Source organism: Plectropomus leopardus, chromosome 14 (genome assembly GCF_026936395.1).
Source record: "Plectropomus leopardus strain MGB_pleo_1.0 chromosome 14, ASM2693639v1, whole genome shotgun sequence".
In the NCBI taxonomy this organism is placed as follows: Eukaryota; Metazoa; Chordata; class Actinopteri; order Perciformes; family Serranidae; genus Plectropomus; species Plectropomus leopardus.
The window spans coordinates 13,535,806-13,553,792 of NC_142189.1; the positions used below are offsets into that span (position 1 = coordinate 13,535,806).

At 45.4% G+C, this 17,987-nt stretch overlaps 1 protein-coding gene across 4 annotated transcripts in view; it reads right to left on the reverse strand.

Annotated features, from left to right (window-relative positions):
- Window positions 1-17,987, reverse strand: part of meis2a (Meis homeobox 2a) — an 89,598-nt gene that overhangs the window by 10,457 nt on the left and 61,154 nt on the right. For all 4 annotated transcript variants that reach the window (XM_042500278.2, XM_088087067.1, XM_042500280.2 and 1 more), the window contains exon 10: window positions 17,729-17,805. In XM_042500278.2, the coding sequence (XP_042356212.1) occupies window positions 17,729-17,805 (77 nt within the window). The remainder of the gene's footprint in view (window positions 1-17,728; window positions 17,806-17,987) is intronic.

Here is a 17,987-nt window from a genome sequence, read left to right on the forward strand (position 1 = left end):
AAGCCCTGATACCTGCCCTTACCTTCTCCAATGAACTTAAACGCCTGTAATCTGCCCGGCTCAAAGTGACATGGTTAAACGTACAAAATGCACGGTTGGGAAAAGAGAGACGCGGTGCTCATTTGCCAGGGGGCATCCAGAGTGCAGGTACGCAAGGGGTGCTGTAGGCCCCTGAGAGAAAAAGATGAAACGCATCCATATGAGAGAGAGGAGGAAGGTGGAGGAGGCGGGGCGTGCCGATGAGAGCCGGATTGGAAATTATATGATTGCGATGCATGATTTGTGATTTGAGGGAGGAATGAGGATTAAGGTTTATTAACTGTGAAAGTATTTTTCAATAGAACAAAGGGGACAAAGCATTCTTAGAGAGCTATGCTGTCAGAAAATGCCTGCAGTGCTTATGAGAAGAAGACCAGCTGAGCAAGTAAACAGTAAGACATTCCTGGTATCACACTCCCTTTCTTTAGCTTAGAGTGCAAGGCCTGCTAAAATATATGTCCTGCTTTCTCTCTACTTAGACGCACCGAGGGGCTCAAAATCACAACCATGTGCATTCTTACCTATTCTGGGACATAACCATAAACACATAATATTAGGAATGTTCTTCCCAGGTGCTAAATTTGCCCATACGGTTTCCAGGAAATGTACTGGAGAGGAAGATCAAAGTGCCGTTTTCAGACTTCTTTAAAAATCAAGGTGTTCCTTTAAAAACAATGTTCTTCCTCTTGTGTTTTTCCACTTCTTACTGGAAATGTATGACATAAAGTATACAGGAACATATTTCAGGGTACTGGCTCTCATTGAAATGGTAATTTTTGAAAACAGCTCATTGCTGTGTACACAAACATATGGGTATTCAAATATTTTCCCTCCAAGCTGCTTCTGAGATGGACCTGCTTCTTGTCAACAGTCCCTATTGGCTAACCACCACCATATCACACACCAACCCACCCACACACACACATACAAAGGCTCTGTTTTTGTACGCTAAACAAGTTGCCACAGTAACCAGGAGGCGATGCGGTGCACTGGAGGGAGTGGGGGGGTGACGGAGCGCCCCTCTCGTGGCCTTAGAGCACCTTTTATCAGTCTGAGTAAAGCCAATTGAGATTATCAGAGCCAGGCCTGATAACACTGTTTTCCCTCGACCCGTGAGCTGCTAATGGTGTGTGCTTAGAACAACACAACCAGGAATCCTCTAGAGATGAAGGCCAGTCAAACTGGGATGGACGGATAGATGGACGCACCCAAAGGCCCTGAGAGAGACACAGAGGTTGACCACAGGGACTCACAATTCCCAACCACTCGCTAAAACATACGCGCGTGCTGTAAATCTACACATCGACACCGTGGACATGACCACAAGCACCGCCAGTGTGTCTGTAGGCTAACCAGAACACAGGAGGCTCACAGGGGACACTAGCTAAAAAACCTCCAACCCAAACCCCCATGTTTTATTATCTACATCTGGTGGTCTAGCTTATTATGGCCTGCCTCTGCTCAATGTTAGAGCACAGAAACACACACACATGCACACACAGTACACAGAGTACCTCTCAGCATGGGAACTCCATGCTGTCTTCAAACAAATAATTAAAGGCAAGGTTAGGGGGTCGTGTAGAGGTCATTCCTCGGGATACAGCTCAGAATGTGTACATTACCCCGGGAGAAAGCGGGCTGGTGGGGGCAACAGTCTGCTGCTGTTTAACGTGGGCGACTGGGCCCTCCTAGCCAATGAGCCTTAAACACATTTTCAAGTTGCATATCAAAAACTGCTCTTGCAGTGCTAAGAATGCGTTGGAGCATGCATGTGAATATGTACGCACGGTCGATCAATATGTGTGTATGTGCATGTCAGGGCATTCTTCACACACTGGTGCCAATTGGCCTTCAGTAGCACTTCTCACTGACATACCCTGAAATGGCGTGAGCAACACGTGTGTACAAACATGTGTACACGCAGATGCAATATGTCCAGTAGCAAGGGCGTAGGTTTTGTTTCATTGTTGGGACGGACACATATTCAACTGGGGGTTGGGGGGGCAATTGCACGTTCTAAATATTGAGGATGATGTGTTCCCTGGGTTCCTCCCCCGAAAGATACCTGTGCACAAAGGGCATAGGTTTCATTTTAAGATGGACATGTATAAAAGGGAGGTTGGGGGTCCGCATCTGGGAAATTTTGAATGTCGAACACTTTATTTCCTGTTTGTATTGCGTCCCCCCTGAAATGTACGCATATGCACTGGGGCCTATCCACCCCACAGAAATTTAAAGCGTCAATTTCCTGCTTTCTTGTAAATTTTTCTGTGCCAATTCAAGGTGGCAATGTCTTTTGTCAAAATAAAAGTCTTCTACTACTTGCTACTTTCATGTTTTTATTTAAATGTATGTGTTCTAAATATTGAATGTGGCATTTCCCCCAAAATCTATGCCTATGCCAATGTAAAACAAAGTACCCTGCTCAGTGATAATATAGAGCGCTAACTTTACTGGTATTTGGAGTGTTGTGGCTGTGCAGGTTGCGGAGGAAAATAACAGGCATATATGAATGATGGAGCCAGGGCAGCAGGAGTCCACTTGACACGGGGTCTCCGCTAGGCTGGATCAACACAGCATACCTGGTTACTAATATCTGCTCACACACGGGGGGGCTTCAGAGAGTGTCCGCTTAGGTGTTAAATACCCTGGCTAGCATACAATGTTATGCTATACCCAGTGTGTGTGTGAGTGTGTGTGGGGGGACTGGGGGTAAAGGGTGATGAAGACCGAGGAAGAGACTTTATAGTGGATTTACATAATCCTAAAACATACCATGTGCTTTTATTTCATTAAGTAGAGCTTTATATTTATGAGACTTTAATTCGAGAAACAAACTGCATCATCAGCACAAGAGAACGTTGATAAATACTATAGAAGGTTACTGGAAGGTTGAGAAGATGAAATCACAGCAAACCAGTCTGTCTCACTCAATACTTGTGTTTATTCTTTTTTTTCCGTCTTGCTTCCTCATCTCAGTCTGTCAGAAAGGCCTTGTTTCTGGTTAAATGACTTGCAGCCACACCTGGTAACTCGCTCCTGTTGTCAGCATTCCTTCCCTGAGAAATCGTCATGCCAAACCACCCTACCCTGGAGCACAGCCAAGAGAGTGAAAGAGGGAGGGAGATGAGTGAGGGCAAGAGAGAGAGAGAGACAGCCTGGCTGCTTGGCTGGCCAATTGCTGTGGAGATCGGAGGGAAGCTGGCCAATCAGGAGGAGGGTCACTCGTTTGACGAGTTTGTGATGAAAGAAAGAAACCAAGCCAGAGCCGGAGCGAGACAGTAGAAACAGAGAAATATTAAACACGTCTTCTGCAAAGAAAGCGGCTGGACTGCCTCAAATGTACCCATGTAGAGCGTGCGAAGAACCAGGAAGACGCTTTGAAATTGTGACACAAGAAATCGTTGACAGTTTATTGCCTTCACGGCTGACCTGCACATGCCCATTTTGAGAGCTCATATGCCAGGGACATGGGGGCAAGTTTCCGTATGTCAGTCAAATTCCTCGACCCCCGGTCTGTCTTTGCAGGGAAGATTAGATGCAACACAATCTGAACAAGAACGTGCTGAACTCAATCCCTGATCACTGCTTGCAAACATGACTGTCCTCTGGTTCCTATTAGAGCTCATTGCTTCCATACTTGTGCTTCAGACAGAAATAAAGATTCCAAACCCCCAGCGATTGAGTCACAACTCAGCGGAATCAAAGGAGGAAGGTTTTAGTTTGATCCCCCTCCCCAAAAAAGAAAGACGGGCAGAGAGGAGTGAAACACTCAGTGTCCTTTGACCAGGAAGTGCATGCAAATTAACCCCATGAGGAGGGTGTGTTTAGTATAAGCAAACACTAATTATGGTCCAGTCAGACAGTGGGGCAGTCTGGGGCTACTGAACCTCCAACACTGATCTACTGTAGTGTCAACAACACTGATTGAATCAGCTCACATGGTCCTAACAGGCCCCCTGTAACAGTTTATACATAGCTTGCCACCAGACTGAACCTACAGTATCTGTGGATTTATCATAAACTACCACAATGGAGCTTTTCACAGGCTCCATGGTGGAGATAAAGGACGAAGAGATAGCGTAGGAACGGGGGAAGCTTCCTCATTCTATCAGAGGCGGCGTTTCCCCTTTTTCTATCCCTTCTTCCCTTCTTTAAGTTAAAACAGGAGTCAAGAGACATAAGCCGGGCGAACATTACCTCAGCCCCGTGTTTGATTTAGTGCAGATGTGAAGCGGAGCGAGGCGGGATCGTTTTTTAGGAACGTCAGAGAGAGGGCCCACGTTTAGGGCAGCCACTGTGTTTACATAGTTTTACCTCTGTCTCTCTCTCCTGCTCTCTCTCTCATCCACTGTGCCTCCATACCCCCCTCCACACTCTTTTGTCTGCCTCTCAAAGGGGGACTGTTTCACCTCTCCTCCATGGACTTTCACTGACCTGTTTTTCTTTCCCGTTTTATTACTCCACTCATTGCCCTTTTGTGGCATCGCCCCCCCCTCCTCCTCCTTCCTCAAGTCCAATATGAGTAACATTTGCATTGCTCTGTCAGTCTAGCTGCAGAAGTCATTCCTCTCCGAAAACCCAGGGAGTACGAGTCATTAAGACTCGAGTGGAAAATCAGACAAAGAATTATATATTTGTGTTGCAAACTGACACGATTTAACGAGCAGCTAATTAAAATAAATCAATAGCACTGCGGCATTCTCGCTCCCTGTCTGTCTCTCTTCCCTCGCTCTGATTTTCTGTCAGCACCAAAAGAGGTGGAATACTGCAGTGTGGAGTGCTATTCTAGTGATGGTTTTACCCTTAAAACCAAGCTTCAGATTCCGCCTATGCAATTATAAATGAGTTAAATTTTATGCACGTTAATATCAGTATACATTGGTATTGGCAGATATTGGCTTTAAAGTGAAATTTCGAAATCTGCTAACATGCTTAAGTATTTTTCTTATTTTGCGCAATGAATTCATATTACACACAATGTAAAGCACTGTCTTTCATGTCTCCATCACAATAAAAGTATGCATGATATCATGTTTATTCCACTACAGAGGAGACTTAATCACTGAAATTTGGTGGGGAAAAAAGTGACTATATCGGTATCTGTTATCGACCACATAAGTCGTTACATACCGACACTGGATAGCTGCAAAAATCCAGTATCGTACATTTCTTAGATAGAAATATAAAGTAATAACTCTAAACCACAACGGCAAAACAAACAACAAAAGGAAACAAACATAGACATCTCTCCCTCTATTTACCCTCCCATCTAACACCTTCTCTCCTCTTCCCCCTGTCCAGTGAGGGCATGTCACCCCTGGGTCTTGCTGTCCAGCAGCCTGACCCCTGCATGGCGGGCTGTGCGGCCCCAGCTGCTGACTGTCCGTCAAACACCTCCAGAGCAGCGTTGGGCCAGGAAGACCACGCTTGTTGCCCCTTTGATCCGGAAAGCAGCAGCTGCTGCTCCACACAGCAGCACTTTGTTCCTCTGTCTCCTCACCACACTCTGTCCTACGGCACAAAAACACCGAATCCAGTGCAAGAGTGGAGGGAGAGAAAGGAGAAAAAAATGTGGGGGTTATGGAGGGAGAGAAAGGAGGGTGGGTAAAAAAAAAAAAATGCCCGTTTTTTCCTCCCTACAACATCAACAAGCTCTGACAACGGCAGCGGGGGTTTTTCTTGGCCCCGACACTGCTCACAGGCATCTCCTTCTTGACGCTTCACCCTCCCTTCTCTTTTAAGAGATATGATAGTTATTGTTCAAATCAGCCAGGGTGAATGGAATGGACCGAGGCCAAGCCTGCCCCAGGCGTCAACACACCTGTATGAAAGAGACCTTATTGTAGCAACCCAACATGGCTAACCTGCCCTAGCTCTACCAGTTCTCTGATGTTAGAAGCCGAATCATCTTTTTCTTTCTGTTTCTCGCACACAGTCCCCTAATATTTCCCGTCATTAACCTTCCTTTCCTCGGAGGCTGGCACCTCTGCCCTGGAATGTTTTTACTAACGCTGTTATTTTTGAATACTACCACCAGATGGGGGTGGGGGGTGAGGGGGCGGATTAAGGAAAGAGTTGATCTCCCTTGTTAGCAAGGCCCCTCTTCTTACTCTTGGGCTCCCTCCCTTAAGACAACACCTTATTAACGTGCATAGGTGCACAAAAAGTATTCTCCGCCTGCCCAGGAGCTCCGGGACCAACAGCTGTGTTTTGCGTTTGAAGAAAAACATCCAACATATGTCAATATTAGCCCCCTCCCTTCGTCAAAGGTTCCAGCACATAGCGCGTGACAGAGGTCGTCAGCGCTGGAAGGTAACGCTCATTCCTCATAATCCAGCATCTCACCTTTTTGGGTGGGTGAGGGCTTCCTGCTTTCATGCAGGGCCAGCGAGAAATAGAACGGAGACGTGCTGGCAGGCTGGCACACACAGAGGAGAGTGTGTGTGTGTGTGTGTGAAACGAAAGAACAAGTGAATCCAGCACTATCATTACCCCGGCCTACCCATCAGGCCCCCTGAGATGAGAAGGTGTGCTCACAAGATCGCTTCATTTTCTCAGTTGTGAGTGCCACAACTATTGCCCAGATTTCTCCTTTCCCCCCACAATGCCTGACCTGTTGAGCTCCTTTGTGTGTCTCAGCAGGGCGGGCAGGTATAATCTCCATTTCCATCCACTTCTCACTGCTATCATACAAATGTGTGACTTTTTTAGCCTCTCTGTCTCCCCCCTCTGCTCTATCTTTCCATCTCCATTTCTTTCACCCTCTTTGTCTCTATCGTCTTCTTGCTCCCTTTCATTCTCGACCCTTTTTTCCCCCTCTGCCTGGTAATCGAGTGAGAGATTCCGCGACTCTGTGACTCCCCACTTATTGTCAGATATCAAACAGGGCGGCTTTGTGGATTACCAGGGGAAGCTGATAATGGCATGATAGAGGCGTGATATTTCAAACAAAATTGAGTGTCAATTGCCTGCATCGTCTAGGCAACACAAGTGTCTGCGCTGTGGCAGCCAGGAAGGAAATAAGGCCAATCTATTTCCTTTTGCTTCATATCAAACGTCTCTTCTTCTCCCTCCTTTATAAGACTATAATGGGTTCAGCTCAGAGAGGAGAAGAAGAGGGGCCCTGCCAAGAGGGGTTTCAATAGTTATGTCCTTATGCAACACACATACATGCTTGGGTACACTTATATGAGAGCATGGATATGCACACACTTGCAGACATTAAGTTACGCTCCTGACTCTCAAATGCATTAGCAGAAGTCAGAAAGCAGGGCCAATGGGATGTTGCGCAGGGAGGGTGCCCCCATTTTAACCACCCCGCCCCCAAACATATATACACATGCTCACTCTTTTTTTCCTCTTCATACTGCTGTACTATTAACCATGAATTGAGGGCAGTGAAAACGCACAGCAGTTTGAGCAATTAAAAAGTGACACCTAAACCTTGTGGATAGACTGTCGGGATTCTCTAATGCCTGGGTTTAGGTGCTGAGTCTTTTAAAGACTCAGCACCTACACACTACTCAGGGAGTATAGAGCTGAGTGTGTGTGTGTGTGTGTGTGTGCTTGGAAAAGGATTCTCCCTCCCACTGGGATGTCATCATCTTCTCATCATTGTGTCTCTGACGTGTGAGTGACTGTTTCCACCAAGCACGTTTCCATGATGTGCCCGAGTAAGTGTGTTTGCACATATTAGTGACCACGAGAGTCATTGGTCGAATGTTGTCAGCTTGCCTCTGACTCCCCTTTTGAATAATTAATCTTCAGTTTCAATTGCACATAATCGCTTTGACACACATAAGTGTGAGCACAAGCACACAAACACACATGTGCAGGCACGGTCAGAAGCTGAGTTTAGGGCTAAAAAAGCCCAGCAGCAGGCAAGTGATATAAATAGCTGTTTGTGGAGGGGACTGCTGGCAGGAGCTGCACTGACACTGTGGAGCGGACCACAGGGACTCTGATGTGCCTGGTGGCCTGAAGCGAGCCCTCTGCCTCTCAGATCAGCTCTACCACTGACTGTGTGCAGCTTTGACTGGCCTCCTTCATATGTGACAGCCCAAAACAAAGGCAACAATCTAACACCAGATCTGCACACTGTGTTATGAGCTCACAGCAGTTTTCATTGTGCAAAGCTGAGATCTGACAGAGCTCCTGACCACCTCTGTCAAACCACCTTCACAAACTAAAGCAAGCAGTATATATAGACCCAAGCACTCTCAGCACTCAGGTGATTGAGATCTGCTTGATTGAGAGTCAGTCTGCTCTCAGGTGTGATAATTTAGGCTGATACTCCCACATGGTGCACAGAGCATGCCTCTATGAAAGAAAACACAACTAAAATCAAGATCAGTATCAGATGGGCATATATTTGATAAAACATATCAGAAGTTGAGTCACATTTGTATCACAAATCCCATAAGTCATCCAGAGAAAAAATTCAAAAACTGTTACATGAAAAACATGCTTTTCACTTTATTCTGCCTATTTGTTGAAACTTATTTAACTTTTTGTTTATTTCATTTTGTTTTCTGAAATAAATGTTCCGTTTATCATTCATCAAAAAAGTAGAAATACAGGGTTCCTACAGATTAAGGCAAATTAGATGTATCACTTTTTATGAGGTTTAGTCAAAAATGTGGACTTTCGGGCAAAAGAGCTTGGCACACTTTAACAAAAATTAAAGATTGATAAATTAAATTGTAAAATATTTGTGACAATTTAGATATCACAAATTCAAATTTTAGATTATTTAATGACTTAGGCCTAATATTTATGAAATTGATTTAAGACATTTTTAAGACTCTTTTTATGATAAATATTTGACTCAACTTTTGGTGTGTTTTAATTAAAATATGCCTGTTTGATTGTTCACATCAGAGCAGACTGACTCTCAATCAAACGGACCACACCACACTCACCTGAGTGATGAGGGTGCACGTGCCTATGTATTGTCTGCTCTGTTTTGACAGTGCAGGACAAGAGCTCTGTTAGACTGAAACATTAGGAAAACAAAAACTGCTGGTAGCTTTTAATGCAGTGTGCATATCTTTAGTCAGTTTCTTGTGTTTGATTTTTTGATCAAGCACAAAGTTTTGGGAATGTGTGTACACTATACTCTGCCAACCTGAAACAAATACAACCATCCCTGTGTCTCACAAAAGCTACATTCAATACAGCCCTCACAGCAGAAAATGAATGTGAACTGTGTGACCCCATTCTCAAAATTGCTTTATTTTGTAGATGAAGACAAAAATATCCCTACACTGATATTTTCTATTATTTCAGAAAAGGTGCAACTTTCTACCAAACAGCAGATCGATGATTCTGTTCATTCTTTGCCTTGTACCTGTGAAAAAGCTGCAGAAAGTCTCAGTAAAACAAGATGATAAAGCAGAAATGTCTTGGGGGAGCTACAGGCAGACGCCCTCCACCCCCGCTGGGGAAAAGATATTTCCGTGGCCCTCTATCGTCCCCGCACATGCTCAGAATCTCCCAATTGAAACATCATCATCGATAATGGGAGGAATAAATATTCATAAGGCTGGGGAAGAGAGAAACCCTAGATTAGGGTAATGTACTCCTCATTGTTCTCCCCCTTCCTTTATCCAGCTCTGTATCTCTGCATCTTGTTATGCATGTAATAGCGTTGGCTAATAGTGGCTAATTCCTCCAGCTACCTCTGATAACTTCATCAAAGCACGTGCGTGGAGAGAATGTGGCGGCAGGATGTGCTGTGTATTTCTCACCTCTCCCCAAATTGCTAATTATGGGACTTGATATCTCCAAGATTTTGGGCCACCATCCAATTAAGATTGGATTGTTTTTGTGGAGAGGCCCTGTGACTCCCTCCCTTCTTGCCTTTCCCTCCCCTTTTTGCTTGGCACCGACTCTGCTGATATCTCATCCATAACAGGCCTGAACTGGGGCAGAGCATGGCTTAAACAAACAAAGGGCTGTATTGATTTATAGGGTCGTCCATGATGGGCTTATTGGCCCTGCACCTCAAAACCACATAGGGCACGGGGCCATGAATCATAGCTTCAGAAAACGCACACAACAAGTAAGAATAATATATTAGAGCACTGTTAGGGATGTCATTACAGCCTTTCATATCCAAAAACACTGACTCTCATTGTGTCTTAAAGGAGGGGGGCTGATGGAGGTCATTAGAGGTTGTTTTGAGTGCGACACCACACACACAAAGCAAAGATAGATGCTAACTTGCATGCTGTTACTGTATATCCAAACACAGGGATAGAGGGAATGCAAAATGTGAAAGAGGGAGGTAAAGAGAAAGGGTGAGAGAACGAGCATGTCTGGACAGAGAGAGAATACCTTGTGGAGGTTCACAGAGTTTAAAGAGCTCAGCCAAAGAAGGAGCTCCTGTCCTCTCCGGCTCCAACACATGCACACGCACACACACACACACACACACACACACACACACACACACACACACACCCTCAAGGCCATTCTGTTACACCTGGTCACCTTTATCCTTTTTAGTCCCCCTCACCCCTCCCTCTAAACACATTCACCATGCACCCAAACACATACACAGCATTCAGCAACCCGGAACAAATCACCACCAAGATACACACAGCAGCACCCTGTGGCTAACACACAGCTCCTCTGGCTATCTCCCTCAGCAGATAAAACTAATTATTCCAAATCTACTCTGTCAGGTTGTCTGATCCTCTGAGGTTTCAGTTTAAATCTCTCTCTGTCTGTCTGTCTGTCTCGCCGCCTCTGTCTCAGCCACAAAAAGACCAAGAATCTGTGACCTCCCGAGTCCAGAGTAAAAACATAAACAGAGTGACAAGCCATAAAGACACATATAGCTAGCAGCTGAAGCACTTTGTGAAAACAGAGCATTCCAAACAACCACCACACTGACCTGAAGTCAGATTTCTCTTTAAGCTCACACTAATCGAATCCATTTTTAAAAAGCAGCCCAAACAACTCTGTAAATCGCAAAAGAAAAAGCATGACATCATCTTGCATACAATCCAAAGGACTTATGCACCTATTCAGACGCCTAGTCCCTCTGTTGGCACTTGCCGTTGGCACCCATGTTAGGCTTTAGAGCTAAATAACAGGCCAATATCCCAGGCTTTCCAGCTGCACGCGATGAAAGCCCATGGAGAAACCATTCGTCCCAATGAGCTCTAAAGGCAAATGGAAGCTCATAAACAGAGACTTGACTGTATAGACTTTGCATTTTATCTTTCAGCAGTTTCCCCTTTTATGGGCCAGGGACCCCTATAACAGGGGGAGGAAGGGAGGAGATGAGCAAGATGGGAGGACGGCGGAGAGAGAGAGAGAGAGAGAGAGAGAGTGAGGATGACAGTAAGGATGTTAAGAAAGAAGACGATGGCGGAAAGAGCAGGAGAATAAGAATGAGGTACAGGTTGGCAGAACGAGACAGAGAGGAGAAGCGGGGTCACAAATCTTGCTGCTATTCTAGTACGTGACATCTTCGCTCGTTTGCGGCTGCTCATTAACAAACAATACTGCTGTGAAATTGGTTTAATGACAAAGTAATAAAATTGCTATTCTGCTCACAGATGGCCTCAGGCACAGGGAGATTCTGGCAGGCTTACTGTGGCTGCCCGTGTGCATTAAGCTGCTTGTTCATGAAAACAGCATCCTACACTTTCTTTCTCACTATCACCAACATTTTTTTCTTTCTTTTTAAGTTCTTTCTCTTCCTGCAAATGAAATAAATTAACCTACTTTCCTCCCTTGAATTCTCCTTGAATTCTCCCTCTCCCACACTCTCACCCTCATGCTCTCCCTCTCTCTCTCTCTGGTGTATTCTCTTTCTCTCTCTCTCTCTCTCCAGTTCTCACCCCTAGTACAGAAATTACCATCTTAAAATAAAAAAAGGAGGCTCGCCCACGCAAACGCAGCTCGACTTCATTTCAAACGCGGAGCCCTTGTTATTAAACGACCCACCAATAAAACCAAGCCGTTGAGGAATAAAAGAGCCAAAAGGAGCAGAGAAGTACAAAGACCTCCCTCCTCCCCATCTCTCTCTCCATCTCCCTCTCTCTCTCTCTAATGCTCTCTCTGTAATGCCTCTTTCAGCTCTTCGCCGCTCTATCTCGCCTCGTCTGGCTTCGTTCTCCTCGCATGCCGTCTTTGCTGGGAGAATTCCACAGCCTTGGAGAGTCTTGAGCTTGTAATGGGAAAACAAGTATAAAAAAAGGCATTTTTGTGCATGATCGCCCAACACTGCCAACTTTTTTTTTTAAAAGCACCACCTGTTTTTCATAACTCACACAGAGGTGGGCACAGGGCTGCTCCATGGCCGCGGTGGGTGTCCATGCCATGCTATGACCCAATGTGCCCCCAGTGCCTGATAAAGTGGGAGCGGGCCCTGTTAATCACACTGAGCGTTTCAACAGCGGCATGTACTGTGAGCGCACACATAAACAGTGGTGCACATTAGCATCAGCTGTTCGAGACTACCGTGGCTTATCCTGTAAGTATGGCATGTGTCTAGATTGCACCGCGAACAGACATTTGGATCCGTAACAACTGTGGAACAAAATGGAAAACAAAATGAAACCTACTCCAACAGGGAGTCTGTTCTATTTCACTCTGCCAATAATGAAAATATGTTTTTTTTTCCAAATGTGTTTCTCACTCCAAAACAGATAAAATGGGATTATTATTACAGCATCAAGAAAGCAGCCAGATCAAATGAACTTAGCGGGTAGGGGGTGTTGGTAGGGGGGCTGGCACTTGGGATCTGACAACAGAGTCAATTCTGCTAATTAACTGCCAATTAGCGGTCCCTAAATGAGAGGGATCATGATGCCTGTGTTGGCAGCACCCCGATAGTCTCCCTCTCTCTCTCTCTCAGTCAGACTCACATATACACTTGCACACACAGACACACACACAGCCGCAACCTCTCCACACTCCAGCTGTATATTTAGAAAGCCAGGGGCATAAGATGGCCACTGCTGGGAGTCCCTGGTTGCAGCCAAAAAAAGGCCTGACATTTCCATCTGGGTCAAAGTTAGACTGATAACCAGCAACTTCAGTCAACTAGCCCACCAATGTGGCAGAAACAAAAAGTAAGGAATAGGCAGTAATGTCGAGAAGCGTAACGAGAGGGGAAAAAGGACCTCTGTGTGAGATTCACAAGACTTAAATACTTATAAAGAATGTGGAAAAAAAAGAGGCGGCTGGGCCAGTTTCATAGCTTTATGTTACATTTGGAAAATATTAGTTATTATTTTGCATTTCATAATGTGCTCGCCCGCCAAACCAGAGGATCATAAAAAATCATAAAAAATCAAAAAAGCCAGTGTTTCTAAGTGTCTTGTTGGACGGAGGAATAGGGCATGGAAAATGCTTTGGTAAGTGGAGGAACAAATTTGGCGTCGGTCATTCTCTTTCTTGTTCTCAGATCCTACAAACAAAAGTGCTTGACCGTTAATAACAGTTTGCATGTGAACCTGCGGAACAGCTTCTATGTACCTCTACTGGGTGATTTAAACATTCAGAAGTCTGGAGGGAGAGAGAGGGGAAAACGCGGATCTGAATAGGAATGGGGGACATGCTGTGAAAAGAGCAATAGAGCAGACACTTTAGAGCGTGCTAAACTCAGTTTATCTGCATGCGGTACTGCAGCAGCACGCAATGTGGGAGGAGAATTTGGATTCAACATAGATGAGGCAGACGTTGTAAAGGCATATGGGTGTCATGACTTTTAAAAAGGTATCTTCCTTAGCTGTAGTATGCTTAAGACCTTTTGTTTTGAGCTTTTATTTTCATTCCACCTGTACACCTGTCTTCCCCGGCTATTTATGGCTTATTCTACTGTTGATCAGGCTTAACACTATGGAGTTAAACATCTAAATCTTAATGCAAACGTACACTAAATGTACATTGCGTGATATATTGGTTGCTAAATGCAGAGTTTGGGATTCTCAAAAAAAAAAAAAAAAACAATCAGTGCACCATGCCCTGCCCTGAATGGCCGCAGAGATTGAGCCTATTTCATCTCCTCAGCGGGCACAGGCTGCTTGGCGCCGTCGTCTGGCGGATATCCTTCCCTTATCATGTGACCTGTGCTCTGACAGGGGGCAAAGGTTGGCTGCGATCCGCCCCTGTGTCTTAATAACTCACTCATTGTATTCCTTTCTGCCGCTAATTAGAGCCTCTCCCCTGTGTGTGTATATGTGTGTGTCTCCATGTATTCCCCCCTGGGCTGTAGAGAGGAGGCAGAGAAGTAAAAATAGAGTGTGGCTTAGTGCCCTCTTTATTGTTATTAGTGCTCCAGTGGCACAGCAGTCAGTCATCATAGATGCCAAGAACTGACATATTCACTCTCTGACTTGCTCTGCCTCTCTCTCTCTCTCCGCTGTGGAAATGACCAACTGGCTGCCTGTGAGATGAGGGAATAATGAGGGGACGATTTCCTTCCTTTTTTTAGATGCTGTTTCTCTCAGTCATCTGTCATCGGCGTCATCTCTCAGGCCCATGTAATAACCCTGTATGCATGCATGTGTGTGTGCGCATTGCTGCAGTGGTAAATAACGGCAGGATAGCTGTATGTTTATGGCGGTGAGCGAGGGCACATCGTGCTGGGTCTGACGCTGAGACATGAAAGGATTCGGTCAGGCCCCATTTAGCCCAGACTGATAGCAGGACACCAGGAGCTGCTGAGGCAGGCAAATACACCCGCTAGATACTGTAAACGCTTCTCCGACAAATACAGACACCTGCCGTTTCACCTACTCCGCTATCCCAGAATGCCATGTGTGACACGGCCCTCACCTTTTTCCCGCAATCTTAAACGAATGCAATTACATGTCAGACCACTCCCTGATTCTGTTAACATGACGCCAGTTGTCTCAATTGTGGCCAGAGCAAACACACTACCTAATGGTCAACTAATGGTGTCCTGACACTGTACACACACGACATCTCTGAACATACTGAGAGAGCACAGTGTCCCATTACTAAGAATGTGCACACAGACTATACTATTAACTGGAAAATCAGGTCCTCTTGTGAGATTGTGGACTTTAACCTTTTCCTTTGTTCCTTATTAACATCAGACAGCTAATGGGCTGTGAGCTACAAACAGGTGAGGCTGCCAGCTAATGATATAGACTAGATAGAGAACCAGGTAAAGTGTCTCCTTTAGTGACAAAAGGCAGTCCCTCTAGGATTCTGGGAATGATGCGGCCTAAAATGCCTGATTTTACAGCAGTTTTTCTCAAAAACTGTAACACATGTTGCAATGTTTACATGCATTGTTTGCAATAAATTCTGGGGGGTTAGGGAATTTTACGGGGATTGGCTGAATTTGCGTCAATTATTGCGATCACAACATCATAGAGGGGCTAAAAGGTTTTAAATCACCTATGAATATTTGTGCGTTCAGGTGAGCTGCAGGTACAGCGAGGTGTCAGTTGGAAGGGTACGATTCGGGGAGGTTTGATGGGGCAAGTGGGGAGAGAGCGAGATGCACTGTCTATTGACTATCACACAGAGCACCCTTGTGCCCTCGCTGGGCCACGATTGTGCCGGCGGACAAAGCCCTGATTCAGCACATCCTTTCCCCGAGGGAGAGCTCTGGAAACCGAAGACGGCGGACCATCCCCTCCCTTTACCCCCCCCACTCATCCTCTGCTTCTGTCTCTCTCTCCCTCTGTCTCTATCTCCCCCTCTCTTTGGCCAGTAATGTGGCAGCGGCCATGCATCAAAGGGAGCTACAGAACAATGCAAGGGGCCAGCCAGGAATTTGAAGAGGTTTTTCTTTTTAAAAAAAGAAAAAAAAACCCAGGAATTTCAAATGGCAGAGTTCTGTCATATCCTGGGTGAACCATCTCAACAGTGAAACAAAAGAGGAGAAAGCACAACCCAAACAAAGCGATAAATAACTGTAACTCACCATAACCAGTGAAGCCCTATGTAAAGAAAGTAAACTTAAGCATCCTCTCATCTTTCCCTCACTGCCAAATAGCCAATAATGTGTCCGCATCCACCAGGCAAGTTGACAACACCCAGAATGTCCCATAGATAGACCAGCACAGTCTGAGCCTCTCTAATGACTTTATTTGTGAAAATTGATTCCTGGTGTGTTTTTGTTAACACGGCTGCTGTAACATTAATACATAGCTCCATGAATGTGTGTGTGCATGTGCGTGTGGAGACAGGGTTCACGAGGATGTTACCCACCGCGAGATTCTTTCAGACCTCTTTATAAATGGATCTGAGGCATTTCAGTGCCAGGCTTGGATTTCATGGCCTCTGAGAAGGCAGGGACTTCTTCCTATATCTATCTCTGTCTCTGTCTATTTCTCCCTCGCTCTCTCTCTCTCTGCTCGCAGGTTTGCAAGACTATTTCTGCATTAATCACCATGACACAGGCAAGGCAACTCAATTTTCTGCTCCTGTAGGTAAGGTGCGTGGCGTCCCGAAACGGTGGCACGAGGCATGAAACAGGCAAGCGGGGGCTAATCTTTGGTTACTGGTGTAATTGAAATGCTATCCACACTGTAGGGTGCATTAAAGTCTGATAACAGCGGTTCCTGTGGCCAATTTAAGTAGCTTGACTTCCCTTGGCTAGAAGGGAATAAAGAAAAGGGTGAGAGAGAGAGACAGAAAGAGAGTCAGGATGGAAGGGGGGAGGGAGGGCGGGGGGCTGATAGATAAGGCCGACAAACCAGGCTAATTCTCCAGGCATGTTTCTCATTGTGATCCAGGAAAAATGAGAAAAAAAATGTATCACAGAACCAAAAAATCAATTGACCCTCGGGTGGCTTGTCAGGCTGCGAGCCTGATAAACCTAAAAGCTTCGTTAATGTCGGCCTGCCTGTACCCAACAGATAGAGCACTTTGTAAATGAACCCGCTTTGATAAATATATTAAGGAAAGCTGTGAATAAAAGGCACAGACTTGTCATTTGTAAATAGAACCCCCCGCTACATGGAATTAGAATGATAAAATGGGGTTCCATATAATTAAGTTTGTGTAAGACCTGAAATCCGTGCAAATACCTTCCCGGAAATTTGAAAGGAAGCTGTCAGTTCAATTAATCTGAACATCACCCTGAGAATGTACTGAACAAAATTAAGCTGCAGATAAAACCTGGGCTAGTATTTTGATAAGTAATTCCTGTATCATTTCTTTGCTTCTGTGATCATTTTATTTAATCCACCACCCCCAGTTATGTGCTAAGCCATCTACAAAGGCCCTGCTGGCCAGGCCACCAAAACCTTAATCCACCATATAGCTTGTGTAAAACTGGGAGGGGGTGGAAGGCAGTTTTGCCTTTTGTGGGGGCACCAGTGGCGGAGCTAGGTATGGTTTTTTGGATGAAGGGGTGGGGTGGGGGCAGCTTATGATCTCTGCCTTTCTCCCTTAAATATATCCCACTGAATACATCAAACCACAAAGACTACGGACTTAGCCACCGAGCACTTCGCCGATAACACCGGAACATCCTGGTAGCTTACATGTAATAATGTTACAAAGGTTGTCTGTGTGTATGTCGGCGACGTGCACCGGCGTGTGTGTCAATACACGACAGGGAGGGCTGCACATAAACGGTTTTCACACTTGGCGGGGAGAGGGAGGCGAAAAAAGGCTTTTGAAAATGAAAGGCAGAGCGATGCTGGTGGCAGAGATAGGGCGAGCGGAAATCTTGACTCACCAGTTGTTTACTTGTAAGATGGTGAGGCCTGTGTCTTGGGCTAGCTGCTTCTTCTGCTCTTCAGAAGGGTATGGGTGCTGCAGGAGAGAAACAAACACAAATTAGCCTCTTTGACGTACAGATTAACATAAATATTCACTCATAAAGGGAAACGCTGCAAGGGAACACATGCTGCGAGTCAAGTTCCCTGACTGTTGCCTATTACTGTATATATTCAATATGTTCTAGTGTTTGTTGTATTGTGTAACCCAAGACTGCA